The sequence below is a fragment of the Saccostrea cucullata genome, unplaced genomic scaffold (genome assembly GCF_032062105.1).
Source record: "Saccostrea cucullata isolate Sc308-1 unplaced genomic scaffold, CSIRO_AGI_Scuc_v1 ctg111, whole genome shotgun sequence".
NCBI classification, from domain to species: domain Eukaryota; kingdom Metazoa; phylum Mollusca; class Bivalvia; order Ostreida; family Ostreidae; genus Saccostrea; species Saccostrea cuccullata.
This window is the reverse complement of record NW_026936933.1, coordinates 607,081-625,939: the sequence shown is the minus strand read 5'-3', so window position 1 is coordinate 625,939 and position 18,859 is coordinate 607,081. Positions and strand designations below refer to the sequence as shown.

Below are 18,859 nucleotides of genomic sequence, written 5' to 3'. Positions count from 1 at the left end.
TGCTGATTTCAAAGCACTGAATATTTTTGTTAGCAATGACGTCATATCTTTGAAATGATGTCAGGAAAATTACGTAAATTTAAAATTTTCACGATTTCTGTAAAAAAAAAAAACGTAAAAAGTGCGTCAATATTTTGAGTAAAAATCACCGAGCGCAGGTCTGTTCAGGCGCAATATTTTGATACAATGTGTATAATGATATTATACATAAGACCTGCGTTCTATGAATTCTATAGCAAAAATTGTTTGAATTTGGTCCATTTTGTCCTTTTTCAACGACATAATGCAAAATTCAACACACTTGTGACGTCATAAAAACAAAAAATGTCAATGATATACTTTGAACCTAAAATATGTTTTGGTAAATTACATTTTAAACAATACAGCACATATCATTTTTTTAGAAAATATTATTGTTCTGGGGGTAAAAAAAATATGCAATATACTTAAGATAGTTCTTTGCAACTTACATCGTACCACAGGCACCAGATGGCGTCTCAATAGTAGCTATTTACCAATCGCGAGAGGGAGGAAAACATACAGTTACCTAGCGCAATGCTGTTACATGTAAAACTCATACTTCTGTTTGTTGTTGATTTTCACAGAACAATAAATTGCATGATTCTAATAAATCCCTTGTGCTAGTGTAATAAGTACATGATGAATATATTTAAAATTTTTACTGACGTAAAAGAGGGATTTTCATTCTATATTTTCTAACTCTTCGAATGCATAGAGTGAAGCTTAAACATTTATTGATACATATTAACCAACATCTCCATAAGTACATGTACCTTTGGTTAACTCATCTACAACTGATTTCTCTTTTACAGGTACATTATTAATCTTGATATCAGCGTTTTCTTTCTTTGTATGCATCAGTAGGCAGGTTCCCTTTTTTGGACATTTCCAATTCTTCAACGGATTGACTGAAAATGGATTTCCATTTTCTTTTATAAACGCTAAAAGAAAAAACAAAATTAGTTCAATTAGTGAGCAAAACAACATGTTGTACTTCGTTCGATGAATGTTTTGGATTACTTATCAGCTCACCTGTGACTTTTGTGATCATCTTCTGTCTGCAGTCTATCTGACTGTCTGTCTGTCTGTAATCTTTTTCACATTATAAACTTTCTCCAAAATCTATGGGCTAATTACGAACAAACTTGACACAGAACATCCTTGGGTAAAAGGGATTCGGAATCGATCAAATGAAGGGCCAAAATTAATGTTTCCCCTTTCAACGGCAGATAATTACTAGTTAGGAAAAAAATAATTGGATCTTTTAAAATATCTTCTCATTAATCATTTGGCCGGGAAAGATGAAGCTCATGTGAAAATTGAGATAGCGTAAATTAAAGTTTGTTCAAGATCTGATCCCCAGAGGGTAGGGAATGGCCACAATGGACGATCAAAATGTAACAGTGAAATGAAAAATTTTCTCATAAACGATAAAATTGGTAATAATTATATGAAAGCATCATTAAGTAGTGTGAATTCAAATTTGTTCAAATCATGCCCCCCCCGGATGGGACTAAAATAGACAAAAGTTTTACCTAGGAATAACACTGGGAAAATCTTTAAAAGGAACTGTTTATTCGCATCATAACCCTCGGATGAAGGATGGGTTTAAAATCTTCCATGCATTTTGAATATTAATATCGAGAAGAGTAAAGACGTTTTTCATCTTTTTTATAATGAAATACACTCATGTATTTAGATCTAAAGAGCTATATGTGGTATATTTTTGCCCCCTAAAACTCATCTATTGAAAATTTCTAAGGATGGTCTGTATATATTGTATTTATTGTATGAGAAATATTAATTCACAAAAACTATATAATAAAAATAGGTTATTGACAATTATTGTTTTTATGACGTCAAAAGCTTTTTAGATTTTGTATTATATTGAGGGCAGAAAAAAAACGGACAAAATCTACTCAATTTTGCTATAAAACGTGACATATATTAAGGGCAGGACTAGGCATGCTCCAGAACAATACTTACATATTTCAGTTATTTAATTATTCTACATGTACACCGGATATCAAAATTTTGAACTAAAGGTCTGCACTCAGTGATTTTTACTTTGAAATATTGACGTAAAATGCACATTTTTTATGTACAAATCATGGAAATTTTATATGTTGGCCATTTTCCTAACGTTATATTAAACATATGACGGCATGGCTTATGAAAATATTCAGTGGCTTATAAATATATTCAGATTCAAGTTTGTTGAAATTTTGACACCCTCGGAATAGGTGGGGACCACAGTTGATGAAGTTATACTTGAACACAGAAATACATTTATTAGGGCTTTTTAAATCCTCTTTTCAAGAACTGTGATTGTTATATGGAAGCATCCACACATGTGTAGAATCAGAATTGTTCAAATCATGTTAGTATCCTTTAATGTAGATTCCGTTTCGTTCAAATCATACCCCTACCTAGGGGTAAGTCGAGACAACTACCGAATTTGTAGGTTTCAATGCTTAACTGGTTTATACACAGCTCAAGTAAGTGATGTGACCCACGGGCCTCTTGTTTTATTCTATGGACAATGTTTCAACCGTTTTCACATGAACTATTTGTTGATATTTGCTCCTTAAAAAATAATCGTAAAAAAATGGCTTAAAAAATAATAGAATAATCACTTTCACGTTCCTATCAGGTACAGGTATATCAACACGTGTTGTTCGAGAAAGTTTAGTTTTTCAATATCAGAGACCAAGGACTTCTCTGAGAGGTCAAAAGCAACAAACATGGCTGACGTCATCATTGTAATATATGGGATACATAAATAAATATTCAAAAAATAATTAAGTCAATTACTTTAACTTACAATATTCCTTATGCATTGTGTCACATACCCTTTTGGTATGTTATATCTCCAGGAGATTGTCGGCGATTGACAAGGATTCGACAAAGTTTCCAATACCTACTTTCATTTGTCACTAAGAGGATTGTTTTCTGGAAACATTTACCAAACGTCGACCTACTCAATTACAATGCATGTCCAATGCTTCATTTATTTTATTGTTGTTAATTACATTGATTTAAAAAATATGACATTCTCCTTTCAATTAATTAAGGTCAAGATCTAGTCAATGACTTTAGAATAACTTTTCAGTGCTAAATCCATTACGACGTCATAATCACTTTCAACTTTCTTTTTCCCATACTTTACGGCTCTAATAGAATTATGTAGAAAATAAAGTATTTTCATGGAGTTCAATTTGAAATCACATGAAAAGTAGTCCCGATATCTATCTTAAATTTCACATTATTTTAAAGTAGAGACTAAGAACATACAAAAAACCGTTTTCTGAAAAACTGTAGGCAATCTGGATACATTTTCTTTGTCTGATATGGAAAAAACTCCCATTTTCAATACTGGTTTTCTTAATTTCTCGTTGAAAATGACAGTGTAAAAATTTTTTTCATCTTGTTTTTCTCCAAATTATGCCCCAAAACTCCTATTTTGACCAAACTAATGTCATAAAGAATCATTAAAAGAATTAATTTCTTAAATTTGAAAAATCTGTAGTCACATTCCATTTACTAGATCTTGACATTAAGAAGACAATTTTCTCCTTTTTTTTGCACGATGCCGTGTTTGTTGCAATACTTTGGCCACTCAGTCGTTACAATATTGATCAACCTTTTAAAAGGGTTAGTTACAACACCAAATTAACGTAATAACATCGTCAAATGTTATGAAGAGGTATTTTTTATTTTTTGTTATTGCATATTGCGGTAATATCAATGCAGAATATAAAAACAAATAATTCAATAGAAGGTTTTTTAAATTATTACATTTTGCTTTGTTACATTTTGCGTCGATTTAGGCGCAAAATAAAACACCATTATAGTAAAATGTTACCGATACAATAATTTAGCGATATGTTCTTAATTATTAAAATCATCGCTAAAAATTTAAGGATAGGAAAGAATGGGTGGACTTAACGCCCTCTTTTGGATCTTTTTGCGACTCTTCTACCAAGCTGTAAATGAAGTGAATCCAAAATATATTACGAGCAATGGAAAGAGCTACATATACTTGGTAATATTAGGTGGATCGTTTGTGCAAAAACAGTGCCCTGATGTCATGTATCAAAATTGAAGCAACTATACATGAGTGTCGTCTTCCGGAATTCGACATGTACCCGGAGTGGTTTTTATGTCACACAATCAATATTTATAGGAGGCGGGGCTATCGATCGGCGTCATTGATGACAGCTCTCTACCCCCCCCTCTCTCTCTCTCTCTCCAAAAATACGAGTACGTGTTTAGCACATTACAGAGATGTCAGTATGAAATTATTTTAAAAATGTGATGACACGCAAAATTAAAACAATATTAAATTTGCTAAATTCTGAAAACGGCAACAAAACACGCTCAAAGACATGAGGTCAGGTTGAAGAATACAATGTAACTGTTTTCACAAGTACACTCGCAGGTGGACATCACGTGATGAATTGTAATATTTAACAGGTCAATCGAAGACATAACAATGGAAGCGAGAAGTTGGTTCTGAATATGTTTTTTTGTTAAATTAAGTATGAGCACACATTTGTCGGCTCTTCTCCTTCTAATATAACATTATTTTGTTCAATATACAACTACAGTTTTCTTAAGAACAGCCGACAACCATGTGCTGACTATGTATGCAGACGATGAAAAACGCGGGACCCTGATTATCTATTGATATTCAAGAAATCTTCAGGCATCATGCCTTCGATATTTATTTAGTTTACCTCGAAAAGAGCGTTTTAAATTCACATCCGTACCATGAATACACGGTTAAGATATCGGTGGTTTATATGATGGAAAAAATAAACATTTTATGAAACTTAAATTTGCGGCATTTTTTCTGGCCAGTTACGTCCATCCATTCTTTTTTCAAGCATGTTGAGAATAATTTTTTACTGAGTAGTGGGTGAAGTAAAAAATCGGAAGAAAATGAACAAATGGAAAAATAAATATAAGCTACATATAAATCAATTCATTAAAAAAATATTTATATGTATTGGTAGGTGTTAATTTAAAGCGGAGAGGTTTAATTTTATATAATTATGATTTCATACTGTTTTACAAATCACGTGCATTGCAGATAAACAGAAAAAAAAATATTTTTCATTTCTTTCTCTCTCTCTCTCTCTCCAATAATAAGCAGGATGGTTCGTGCATATGCATAGAAATACAATAATCAACATACGGTGTAAATACCAACATTGCAGTACTGCCTCTCATCGCTAGACACGTCGAAATAGCACAACTATGTAAACATGCATGTCGTGCAACCATATCAACAGCTTTTAATGGACCTATGGTCAAATCTTTGGAATTATAAATGCCATTCATTGGGTATTTGAAACAGACTAATTTTATTATAAAGAGACAAGTCATTCAAAGTTAATTTCATGTTTTATAAGTATTCAATAAATGTTTCAAAAACAGAGTTAGAAAAAGTTTCAATTAGAGTCAGTAATGTTTGTGAAGGACAAGTTGAATGTTTTACGCAATGTCATAGTTCTGTCTGTCTATTCTGTTAGATGAGCTACCATGTGTCATTTGTTTAAATTAATTTTACGAATTGTTTCGTGAAAACAATCCAAAATATAAAAAAAAAAATATTTGTTTTATTACATCCTTTTCAATGACATTTTGCATTGCTCTCACTGTAAAAATAAAAAAAATAAACGCAAAATGAAACAGAGAAAAACGCACGTTATTACATTTTGTATTAAAATCACAACAGAAAATATAAGAACAGAAAATGATATTTTAAATTATAATCTAAAAATCACCTTATTACATTTTGTGTTATTATATTCTGTATTGAAAATGTAATAACGCAAAATGCAATATCCTGGTTTATTAGATTTTGCTTTGTTTCTTATCGCAATGTAACAAGTAAATGTAAACAGCAAAAAATAGAAACGTTAATAAATACCTAAAAGGGGCTTTAGTCTTATGGTGGAAGAAATAGCAGGATGTTTCATTCATGGAAGAGTGACCGAACAAAAGTAATAGTTTTGGGTCATGTTTGGTCATTTTCTTTTGATAAAAAAAATGACTTTGAAAAAATAATGTACATTTTCATGAAGTATTCAATGGGAAAACATAATTACCAGGCTTATGTACACTCAGGTATGCTGTAATGTCGTTTGCCATCACAAAATCTAAAACGTAACACAGAACTTTTTTTCCATAGAGCAAAGAAGTGGCTGTCTCTCTGCCATCAGAATAAACAAATCGGATACTGTAAATGATTCTCACATGTGTAGTCATTATATCTGGATGATTTCCTACAACAAAAATGGAAATATTTTTTCTTATTATTGAAAAGAGAAAGAGTAAAGGTATTTTTGAATATCCTTGCAAGTTATCATCAATTAAAAAAGAAAAAAAATGATGGTATTGCAGAGGAAATTGGGGGTTATTCTTTTTAATTTTTATTCTGATATTTTTCTTCAAATTACTGAATGCCATGAAATAATAAAAATCAAAAACCATTCCAGACAACATATCTATATAATAAAAATACCATAAAATAAGGGCAACAAAAGTAAACAAGAAACTAAAAATAGAGTTCTTATCATTCGATTTGTAAAATTCGATTAAAAAATGAAATAAAAAAAAATAGAAATAAAACAGAGACAATTCGTACTGTAATAGTTTATAAGTTAACTGTTTAGCGGATAATTTTACTGTAAGAACGCTGTTCCAATTATGTTTTATTTTGTGTAATGATATTGCAAGCCTCTATGTGACCTCTATAATTCAGGCGCCAACTGGCTTCTTATCAAAAAGATTAATTCGCCAAAGCAAACCTTTAGTCGCCAGGCTGGCTTCTAATCAAAAAGAAAAGGTTCAGTAGCCAAAGCAAATCATTGATTTGATTTAAACATATTTTATTGAAACATATTCAATGGATTGGACACAAGTTATTCCAACTTAGAATGTTCTCTCCAACACGAACAAAAAAACAAAACAAATTTATGTACACGTGATGAACAACAAACAACGAGGGTAGTTACAAAAATGTTGTGATGTATTCGTACTTTTCAATAATTGAAACCATTTTTAAAATGAAAAGAAAGAAATTTTGAGGGCATTTTTTCTATAAGGACTGTTTCATACTCGAATGATTTATTTATTAAAAACGATAACAGTCAATTTAAAACAAATGACTTAAACCTTTCCATTTTAACTTCTCCTATTATTGAACTTACATGTATACATATATACGGCGCGCTATCACCTGCATATGTTTTTTTCACATCTACCAACAATCTTACTTACGTGAATGCTTCCAGTTAGATCTGTTTGGATTCAGGCAGGTTACAGAGAGGTTTATATTACACGGATTTCAACAACCTTGTTTGAATTAAGTCAACATTTCCTTAATTCTTTGATGGATTTAATGGCCATGTTTACAAATATAACCAATTATTGGGTCGTACCGTCGTACTTTTGATAAAATGTTCAAATTAAAATTGATTATCATTTTTTTTACTACAGAATGCTCCGTCTACGTGTACTTAATCCATACATAGGGCTCATGACGAGTATGACCGGCTGTCAGGATATCCTTACTCCTCTCAGGCATCTGATCTGACCAATGGGGTTTGTAGGTGTCCATAATTATGCCATCGTCACGTATTTGTATGGTTTAAAGATTTTGTGAGATCGATCACTGTTCGATGTCTTTACCTTTTTTCAGTCATTTTTTTTAAATGTCTTCATGAGTAGAAAAAAAAAACATTTGCTGTAGCCTTCAAAACGACATTTAAATATTTCGATGACGAGAATTAGTAATTCTTTACAATGTTGAAAATATGTCAACCTTTGCCAATCATTGATAAATATCGTAATTAGTCTTTGGTACTGGTTACATGTACAAGGATCTTTTTTGTTTGTTTGCATTTGGAAGCATTTCAAACTATAATTGCCTTTATTTCTGAGTCTCTGTTTAAAAATATTTGAGTTAAATTATTACACTATTGTTGCTTTGTTTCAATAGTACGGAATTTATGTTTTCAAAACATGTTTATCATGCATTTAAGATATTAGGTCAGGGCCCTCGTTTACAAAAGAGCTTACAGTTAGGACAGATAGTAATTTAGTGAATAACTTGCTAATTAACCTTTGTTAGAAAATGGGTCTTTTCTTCGTAAATAAGATTTATTTTTAAAAGCATATTCTATTGCGAGCATTTTTAACAGAATCGTCCATTTTGATTGATTAGAAAACCTTTTCTTTTTGGTCTGATACTGTAATCGTTTTTTTTGTTATGGAATCCAGATCTTCTAGAGTCATTGCCACTTGTTTTTATTTCTGGAAATAATAACTATGGGATATGCGCATGTTGGAGTTGGAAACTGCTATTTATAAATTTTAAGACATATTTACGGGTTGACAAGGAGACATTTCAACCAATTTTTGACTAATTTGAGTAAATGGTATGAAAGACTTTCATCATAGCTAGGGTGTTTCTGAAAATAGTGAAATCATATGTGCTACATCTCCAATATAAAATTTCAAGTCTTCGCTAATTATGGATCTTGACTATTACATTCTTTCTTTTGTTTAAAACTAGGAAATTCAGTCTTTTTGGTTGCACGAATGGTTCTAAACAAGTTTTCAGAAAACAATCTCTAAAAATATACCCCCATGTATGTCAAATGAACAGAGATAAAAAATTAAATAAATAATCTTACCTGTAACCGTACACCATTCCTATGGGGTTAATTTTAAAGTTAAAGAGACAGCCTTCTGCTATCTAAACTGTAGTCTTAATAATAAGATGATATCTAAAAAAAATCAGATACGATCGTTTTAAAGTAAACAAAAAGTGATCGCTAGCAAATGGTTAAAATGATGTATGTTCAAGTTCATATATCATGTACAAGACAAACCCATAATAGAGGCCGTATAAGTTTAATGATAAGCAAGTTGATGAAACAAGACTTTCAGCAGTTTCATTTAAAGTAATTATTTCGTAAATTCTATGGTCAAAACAATGACCTTGTCAGCAAATACAATTTATCATTGAGTCAAATAATTGTTAGTTCATTATTTAAACATTGAATTGACGACGGATTCTTCCGTTATTTCCCGATCTTGACAAGGAGCACACGGCGGGTGTGACCGATCAGCAGGGGATGCGTATTCCTCCATGGCACCTGATCCCACCTCTGATGTTTCGGTGGTCCGTGTTTGCTCTTCTCCTATTTTGTATTGTTTTATGGACTTTGATATTGAATACTGTACGCTATCTCCATATCCTTCTTCTGTTTTTGATATGACACATACTACTCAGATTGATTGCAATTTTCAGCATTTAGGATAAAGCTACTGCAGTGACTTTCCTTAAGGTTCTACAAAAGTTTATCATCATTATCTCGTCAAGGATTGATATGTAAGCAATGAATCATAACTTTTTTTTAAAGATTTGTCTTAGAACTGCAACCGTGTGTGCATACACGCGTTATTCAATTTGTTTGCATACACCGTTGCATGTTTTAGTCCATATCTTTCAAATGTAATGTTTTATTGCTTAAATTTATATTTAAGCCTCTTTTCCCAAATGATATGAAAAAGGACAAAAGACAAATGAATTTTGAGGTTGTATTTTATGGATCAAAATAAATATGACCAATAAACAAAAATTGTAGTTAATATAGGCATCAAAGGTTTCCAACAAAACAATTGTTCTTTACACATATGAAATATTTCTTACATGCATGTATAATAATAACAGAAAACAAACTCTATATTAACTACTGCTAGCTGAAAATTATAATATTGTAAAACATATATAAATATGCAGTTTTCTTCATACAAAACAAAATCAATAATTAAACATGTAAATACTGAGAGTATACAATGAACGTGATATTTGATTTTCAGTCATGTCGTTGCACTTTTACGTTTTGCAACATTTGTGACGTCAACAACGTATGTAATCATTGACCTTATGATCCCGTGTCCGTGTTATTGTGTTTTGAATACCGTAAATTCAATTCCAAATTTTTAGTTACATTATCTTTGTCCTCTTAAAAGTTCTTTATCGTTTTTTGTCAAACTTCTAACATTGTTTTAGGTCTTGATATTATTGTACGACTATGTTTCAAATTAAATGTTCATTATTTTAAAACTTTGTTTTAAAATTGTATTTTGCTTTTAGCAAATCCGTGAATTACCTTTGAAACTATTTTTAAATTATTACATGCTTTCTTTGGTTTGTAGTACAAAAATATTAATCGCAGCTGTAGCAGAAAAAATTGATAACCAGTAAGCAGCAAAGGATGAAAATGAATCACCGAGTCGAAGGATTGTTACATGTAACTGAAATCTCTCTTAATATCAATAGACAGCATTTTACTGACTTTTCATTGAGCTTTCAGTAATTCTTCGGTATACTAAATGTCTGATAGATTTGAGAGGCATTTCTGTTATTATTCAGTTGTGTCTTTTTATTGAATAAATCGATTTTGGCTTATTTTTTACTTGGACATTTTATATGCGATTTTCCTCTCCTGCATTGTGAATTGGTTGGAGTGCCTGCTCCTGAGTCGCGGAGTAAGGATTTAATTTTTACGTCGCATGATCGAATCTAAAACGGGACCAGTCATTAGGATGAAACAGTATAAATCGAGATCCTGTGTTGCAATATGTGTTTACTCGAAAAAGATACCTCACTGCTAAATGGCCATGGGTTCCAAGCACAGGTCAAAATTGCAATCCCCAATCGGTACATGTAAGAGGTGGCGCAACAATATGATAGAAAATTCAGTAGAAGGACTTTAAGTAATATGCCATCAATATGCGTTTTCAAATTACAATAATATTGCTGTGAAATCACTAATTTTTTTTTTTTGGGGGGGGGGGGGTAATTTTCGTTGTTTTCAAGGTATGGAGAGACTCACAAATTTATGTCCATCCACGAAATTAAATCCCTACACAATCATACATTTTCCTTAAACCACTAAATGTGACCCATCGAAAATATGTGATTTTACAGTAAATTAATTTTTGTACAAATAAAGAAAATGAAAAAGGTGAGAAAAAGTGGAGATACTGTGAACAATGAGCTCACTAAATGATATCCCGCCTTCCATATGAATTTAATTGCAGTGTTCATATTTTGTTACGGAAAACCCTATATGTGTTTCGGATCAAAAAGTTAAATAAAAGGTCACAAAGGCAATATATAATAAAGATCCTGTAAAAGTTTCACCAAATTTCAAGCAATGAGAGGAGTAGAGGATAAGAGAGGCGTACCCCTATGCGTAACAGACGGACGGACAGACTGATGGACAAACAGACAGACATTCCGGCTACTATATACTCTCCCGATTTTCAACATTGGGGTATAACAAATTGCTTGCAGAAGGATGTCCTCCTCTTGCTAGTCTGTGGAATTATTCATGACGCAAGAACGGGTTTCAAAATCAATGGAGTTTTAGAAATCATTTGAATAATTCTTTTCTTATCAATCAATTTTCATAATACAAACAAGAAATTCGAAGAAAAACTGCAACGAGGTGTGCAAAACAAATTGAGAAAGGCGTAATAGTGCGTTATAAAAAAATTATTGCACAATCTATTGAGACTATATCTTTAAAAAAATAATGATTCATTGATTATATTTACATTTCCCTTACTTTCTACCTTGACTACAAATGTGATTTCTATTTTAAAACCTATGTGTTATCCTTCGTGTTAGCTACATTTATGGATCAGCCAACGTAACAGCTTCTGTTCAATTTGAGCCATTTTTTTTTTATTTTCGCTTGTGAAGTCGTACTATCTAGGCGTTCAGCTCTTATGACGTCAAACTAAAATGCATGTTTTAACCTCTTGACACCAGGTCTGTTTTATGGTGTTTTGAATGCAATAGATTTCCATTCACTGTATATGCAAAAACATATGAAATGTAAATATAAATACATATAGTTATAATCAAAATTTAACATTTTAATAAACATCAATTTAACATCTACACAGCCATCGTTACAGTTCTACGTTCCTGAATATCTTTATCACAATTATAAAACACATTTGAAGATGTAAAAAAAATAAATAAATTGTGAAGGAATTACTTTTTGACAAACTAATGAAAAACCAATGAAAAATTACAATTGTGAGACAACAGAGAGGGAAGAGAGGTTACTGAAAAATAGTTGATGTGTTATCCGCTTAATGTAGACTGAAAGGTGCATGAATTGTAGCTGAAAGGACATTCAAATGTACTTGCTATTCAGTACCTGTTCGAATGGCGACTGAAAGTCACTGTAACCGTCTTTCAATTTTAACTAAAAGTTTTTTTTTTTTTCTCTGCGAATCAAATTGCGTTCACAAGGCAGCTAAAGCGAAGTAAACTTATGCGAATTAAAATTCTATTTCTACAAAAAGGCTACTCAGTAAGGCTATTATGACGTCATTTGTAAAACACGTTATGTGTGCAGAGCCATCCATTTGACATAAATGATCACAGTGCCTACAGGTATTCACTTACCCCCCCCCCCCCTCCCCGTTCACACATAGACGCCGCTTCTACTACGATCAAAGTGTGGTCAAAAGCGTGGCCAATCGTGACAAATCGCAGGAGGAACGTCGTGGGGTCGTCAGAAGCGTAGTATGATCGCAGTAGAGTCTTCATGATCGGAGAGCTCTACGCTCTCACCACGCTTATTTTGAACATGTTCAAAACAAGCGTAGCGGGATCGTGGCCAACAAGAATCGGGGTGAAGTCGTAAAAAGGGCGTAGTAGAAGCGCCGTAATCGTACAAGCAGCGCGGAAGCATCGTAGAGAGATTTTCATGATCGTAGTAAAAGCGCCGTGAGAGCGTAGGAACTTACCAAGCACGCTCATACAACGCTCCCTCTACGTTCGTACGACGTTCTCACAACGATCTCTCTACGTTCCTGAAGATCCTACAATGACCTTACGCCGATCCTATCACGACCTATCAGACAAGAGTTTGTTCTTATAGTGCTGATATTTGACCAATCATTATCTGTTAACTGCATGTAAAGGGTGACATTATACTTGATGATCATTTACAATTGAGCATTTTCACATCTTATTACATTTAGACTTGAAATGCCCTTAAACCATGTGGTAAAGGCCGCAGAAATAAACTGTGGTCGCAAGATATGTATCGTACTACAAAAATCTGCGGTTGCAAAATATATTTCCATCGCTAAAATCGTACTAGAAGCGTAATGCAATCGTAATATGATCGGCACCACCGTAACGACATCGCGGTACAGTCATCTAGGTCTTTGTAGCGTCGTAGTATTGTCTTCAATGTCGTAGTGGCAGCGTAGCGTAAACGCACTACACACGGCTGTGTGTGGGCATTGGTCTGCGTAACATCGTAGTAGAAGCGTGTTAGCAAGGCGTTTGACGTAGGAACATCGTTGTTCGGTCGTAACGAAGACCATAATTTGCCAAATTGCTACATTAAGACGCCGATCGGCTGCGATCTGCCCCGATCCAAAAACTTTTCAGATCGTGGCTTGTTCGGGATGATCGCCGTTGAGTCGCAGCTCTGTGAGAACAGGGGGTTAGTGATTATCATGCTTTTCCTTGTTTTTTTTTAACTAAATGAAACAAAGTTTCCTATATCAAACCCTCAACATGTGTCCTGTGACTTAATTCTGGCCTGATGCATGCGTCAAAATTTATAATTCAAATTAGCTTCGCTTAGCTTTCACATGGCGATAATGCAAAGCAATTTAATGCGCATTAAATTGATTCGAATTAAACTAAGAAGCATTTAATTCTCCGTGTGAACGCTAAGCAAAGCTAATTCGCAGTAACTTTTTATTTGAATTAAACTCTCCGTGAACAGGGCATAAGTTCTTTATAAATATCTGACAATATTTATTTTTTCCATTTAATGAAAATGAAGATATTTACTTATTGTGCTTTGATCTATGCTCTGGAACTCAATATGAAATATACGAGGGTTGTCCAAAAAGTTCGTGGACAATGACGTTTTGGTGAAAATAAATGGTTCTAAATTAATCTTTTGTATATCAAAATATATCAAAATATATCTTATGAAAAAAAAATCAAAATGATTTAATTTTTCTTGATGGAACGTAATATTTTTTTAAAAATTGGAGTTTTTAAACGGACCAAGGTTAAAATGACATAAACTCTTGTATAAAGTGTTCGGATTAAAATGATTATTTTCTTTATAAGACAAGTCAAAAACTAATAAAAAAAATTATGTAACACAGATAAAGAAGCTAAAACCATTTTATGATATTTTAAGTATCGCTTACTATATAGACGGTACAAATACTAAACAAAAACCCTAACAAATATGTGTCAAAACTCGACAAAAAGGAGCGACTTAGGCCGTCAGCACGGGGCAGCTCCAATCAAAAAATTAGTTTTTATACGTTTGAAACAACGTAAGAGACAAAATATTTGTTAAAACAACTCAAAATTATTGAAACATATTTTAGTGTATCAATTTTAGATTGGTATATACGATTTTTCAACAGTGTGCACAATTTCGGAGATACTACACGAATTTTAAAAACACATGTTATTTACTGAAATGGAGATTTCTATTCATGACATTGTTATAAATCTAGCGCAGCGTCAAACTGGACTGTGCAGTTTGTGTATACAACCTGTTTATTTAGATGACGCTCATAAATTTTGTTCATTGTTTTGAATTTTAAAAATTAAATAAATCATGATCTCTACTTAAAGATAATTGCTAGCTTGGAAGTGTGTTGTTCCTTAAAAAAAGATATGAAGTGTATGTCCCTAACATTTGTTAAGTCAAAATCCAAATTGTTGACGTTATAATGAAAATAGCTTAACGTCAGACTGGTCCGTGCGCATAATCTGCTATCTTTTAAGACCCCGATTTTTACAAAAATATTAAGTTTTCTAAATACAAATTAAATCATTCTGACTTGGTTTTTCATAAGAAATATTTTGATATACAATAGATGCATATAGAACCATTTATTTTGACAAAAACGTCATTGTCCGCGAACTTTTTGGACAACCCTTGTACATATAAGGGAGGTAAGGTTTAAATTATTATGTCATATTTTTGGCAAAAACTGTACACACTATTTTCAGATTTGATAATAATAACCATTGTTAAAAAAAAATAATTGGTAGATCTGGCTTTAAAATCTGATCCTATTCAAAAGATTTTCAATCAAAAGGGCAATATCTAGGTGTCATTGTTTCTTCTACTTAAAAAAAATTCTCTGTGGGGGTATCTCGAATTTCTTGATAATAATGTATGTGAATTTTTAATCAGGTTGTCTTTAAAAATTTATGTTCCGTGTATGTTTTAGTCATTGGATATTAAAGTTTAGGAGAAAATACTCATTGTCAGTATGATTTCTTTTTATCTATTTTATTTCTCATCTTTTCTACCATTTAAATGAATTTTAGTTATTATAAATGAAAAAAAAATGTTCTATACAAGAATGCAATATCCAAGCGTGTCATGCGTATTATTTTTAAAAGTTAACCACTTCTCTTTCTTATTAATCTTAATTTGGTTGGACGAGTTCTCGACCATAGCACGAGTCCCGCCCACAAACTGATTCTTTGATAAAGAAGCCGTATATTTGTCTAAGCCATTATGAACAATCCAATCAAAATAAACCCACTTTTGCATCCTCGGATTGGCGTAAGGTTCACAATCAGTTTGGACAGATGAATAGAATGCTCAACACGTTGAGTTGGGCTTTTGATTTCTTATCAGATATATTGTACGGTTTTTCTGCGTGCAAATTTGTGACACTATCAAGACTATGATGTAATAGGTGCTCTAATATCATAGATATGGACTTATTCAACACAGCATCCATTTTCAATAATTACTATTTTCTTGTCGTCAGACTGGAAAAATGTGTATATTATCCTCGATTTATTAAAGATAGAATTGAGAAAACTTGACATTTTACATTTGCAAGGATACCTTATTTTAAAAAGTCCAAGGAGGAAATAGAGTGATCGTTACAATGAATGATTTGATATAACTACAGTTTGATTTATTTCAATATTTTAAATCCCCCGGATCAAAAGATCCTGAAGGTATATTGTTTTTGTCCTGTCTGTCTGTTTGTTTGTCTCTCTTGCCTCTGGATATCAGAACAATTAAACACAATATATATATGTTATGTATATTTGGATAAAAGAGTATAGCAGATTGGTCACTGCTTCGTAATTCTATTTCTTTTTGCCAATGGACGCCAGTTACTTTCGAAGAAAAGAAGAGAAAAGAGAAGAAAAGAAATTGTGTGCATAAAGTAATTCTTACTATTTAAGAGATTTTTTTTTATAATAAAAGATTCTCGTTTGATAATTTAACTGGTGTTTGCTTAAAGGTAAAAAAAAAATAAACATCAAAAATAGAAAAAAAAAATACAAACCAAAAAAAAAAAACTCACTATTAAATTACAACAAGAAGACAGAACAAATACAACAAAATCACTACCAAAGGAAAGAAAATTAAAACTTATGTTGATAAAGCTTACAAATACTCGCTAGATAAACTTAAATATCTTTAAAATTCGAACTCAATAGTAAATTTAATGGTCTATTTAACTTTTTTAAATACGAATGCATGTCTGTACATGTATGTCTTGTTCAATCGGATTTTTTTTAAATATTAGTTAATTTATACATAGTCAAATAGAAATTTTAAAATGTACTTAATATTTACTCACACGGAGTGTGTTTAGTTACAATTCACAAACATATCACATTGTATGCGTTTCTGACATCCTTATCAAGTACCTTTGGTCTACGCTTCGCTTTATATATGTTTGATAAAATATTGGACCTTTAACAAGGAAACTTGTGGCTCTATTTATACAATTACTAATTATAAACCAGTCTGGTAATGTTATTGTTTAAATCACGACAAATGGTCTCCTCAAGCTTTACAGGGTAGAAAGAATTATAAATTAAAAATGATATAATAATATAACTACCTTTTCATTACACAGGTGATTGTGATAGTTTGTCTCTTCCTTATTTATTTACCATGCATAATGATTTTTAACACTTTCTATGGAATCCGAATAGGGCTACATGTATGTATTTCGTTATCTCGTAATCGAAGTTTGGGTCGATTGTGCAATGGCGTGATAGTACCTCGAAATTAAAGTAATGTGATGGCATGATAACGGTGAAGCGATTGTGTGAGAGCACGATTACGATATGTATTGACAAATTAAAGCGATAAATCTATGAGGCAATGGCGCTATAGCGGAGGTTCAATGCTGCAATGGCGAAGGCCCTATGGTACAGTGACGGTAAAGATACAGTGTCTTCACTATATCTCTATTTTAAATTTAGTTAAATTTCATTTTCCTTGTGTTTTTTTGGGATTTCAATGCTTTTTAATGTGTATATGTTTTCATATTAGTACAATAATAAAAGCATAAAAGTATGTGTTAGCAACTATTGGGTGTACATAGTCGGTACTTTGAAGGGTATCACATGATTTCCAGAACGCATAAATATTATATATCGTCAATTAGATAGATAGGTTAAAAATCGTACCATGACACTTACAACATTTTGAAAATTAAATATTCTGATAGATATTGTGAATAAAGAGAGCATCAAGTAATTTTTATATGAATGTTATCGAGATCAAACATGTCAAATGTGAAATAAAAGTTAAAATGAGATATTCTTTGCCAAGATTTTAATTTCATAAAAATAATATTTTTTGTCGTCATTTTTCAACATTTTCAGGGTATATATAGAAAAAAACAATCTAATTTAATTTACAAATGTTCAACGTTGGAATACTTCACATATAAACAGGACTTAATATTTTTGATAAAAATTTACCTGAAGTGTCCTTCAGTAAAAACACATGATGGAAGCCTTATTTTTAACTGTACAATTATCAAAGGGCCGACATTCTGCACTTCAATTTAGTCACGTTGTAGGCCAAGGTTCTTATTATCGATTATCTTGACTGGCGGCTATATTTCTGTTTACCTTGGATATCAAATAAAAGGCTTATTCTTATCAGCTGACAACCCACGGAGGGTTTTAAATAACATATAGCCTGCATTATGCAACTTTATTTTTCTCATTTTTTTTTATAGAACAGAATGTTGTCAGTCAAATAGGATTTCCACCGACAAAAACAAAGCCTGAAACAGATATCATGGTCTCAAAAGTACAATCCACAAAATGGAAGACAGATATTTCATCCGCCAAATTTGTCGTCTTTAGATCGACCTTAAACCCTTTAAAATCCTAATACTTTGTTCACGTACATGTACCAATGTTTAAAGGAATTTTTTGTTGTCATTGTAATATACTTTGACGCAAAAGATCTCTTTGATCAAATCAGAAAACATTCTGCAAAGATTTGATATAAGCTGCACAGGTCAATGCATTACAATGTGAAATGACGTAACCATGAATTATACTTCAAAGAAATAAAACACAAAGTAAAAGGAAAATGAAAGATATTAATTCCCGGCAGGTGTTTCGATTGCCATGGGTTTCTATACCCAAGTGTTGAGATAAGAGTTAGGACAAATAACAATATGTTGGATTCATTGTAGGAGTCTTGTTCAGCTTCAAGAGAAGGCCATGAAAACTTTTACAAAGACCATGAATAATTATAATTTCAATACCTAACAGTTTCATAAAATGTTACACAATAAGGTTATAACCTTTATCTACACATTAAAAAGTCATATGAGAAAAACAAGTTGTATGTTCTCACTGCTTGAATATTAAAAAAATTAATTCAAAAGGGTGAATTTTAAGAGCTATTTTCTGTAATGACTTCAAATTTATATAGTACCTGTG

General features: G+C 31.9%; 1 protein-coding gene across 1 annotated transcript in view; it reads right to left on the bottom strand.

Moving 5' to 3' along the window:
• Positions 1-16,805, bottom strand: part of LOC134246882 (uncharacterized) — a 34,432-nt gene extending 17,627 nt beyond the window's left edge. The window contains exons 1-4 of the mRNA XM_062729228.1: positions 16,741-16,805; positions 8,730-8,822; positions 6,138-6,314; positions 795-962 (exon numbers count right to left, since the gene is read on the bottom strand). Coding sequence (XP_062585212.1) covers positions 795-962; positions 6,138-6,297 — 328 coding nt within the window. The 5' untranslated portion in view covers positions 6,298-6,314; positions 8,730-8,822; positions 16,741-16,805. The remainder of the gene's footprint in view (positions 1-794; positions 963-6,137; positions 6,315-8,729; positions 8,823-16,740) is intronic.
• Positions 16,806-18,859: the final 2,054 nt, after the last annotated feature.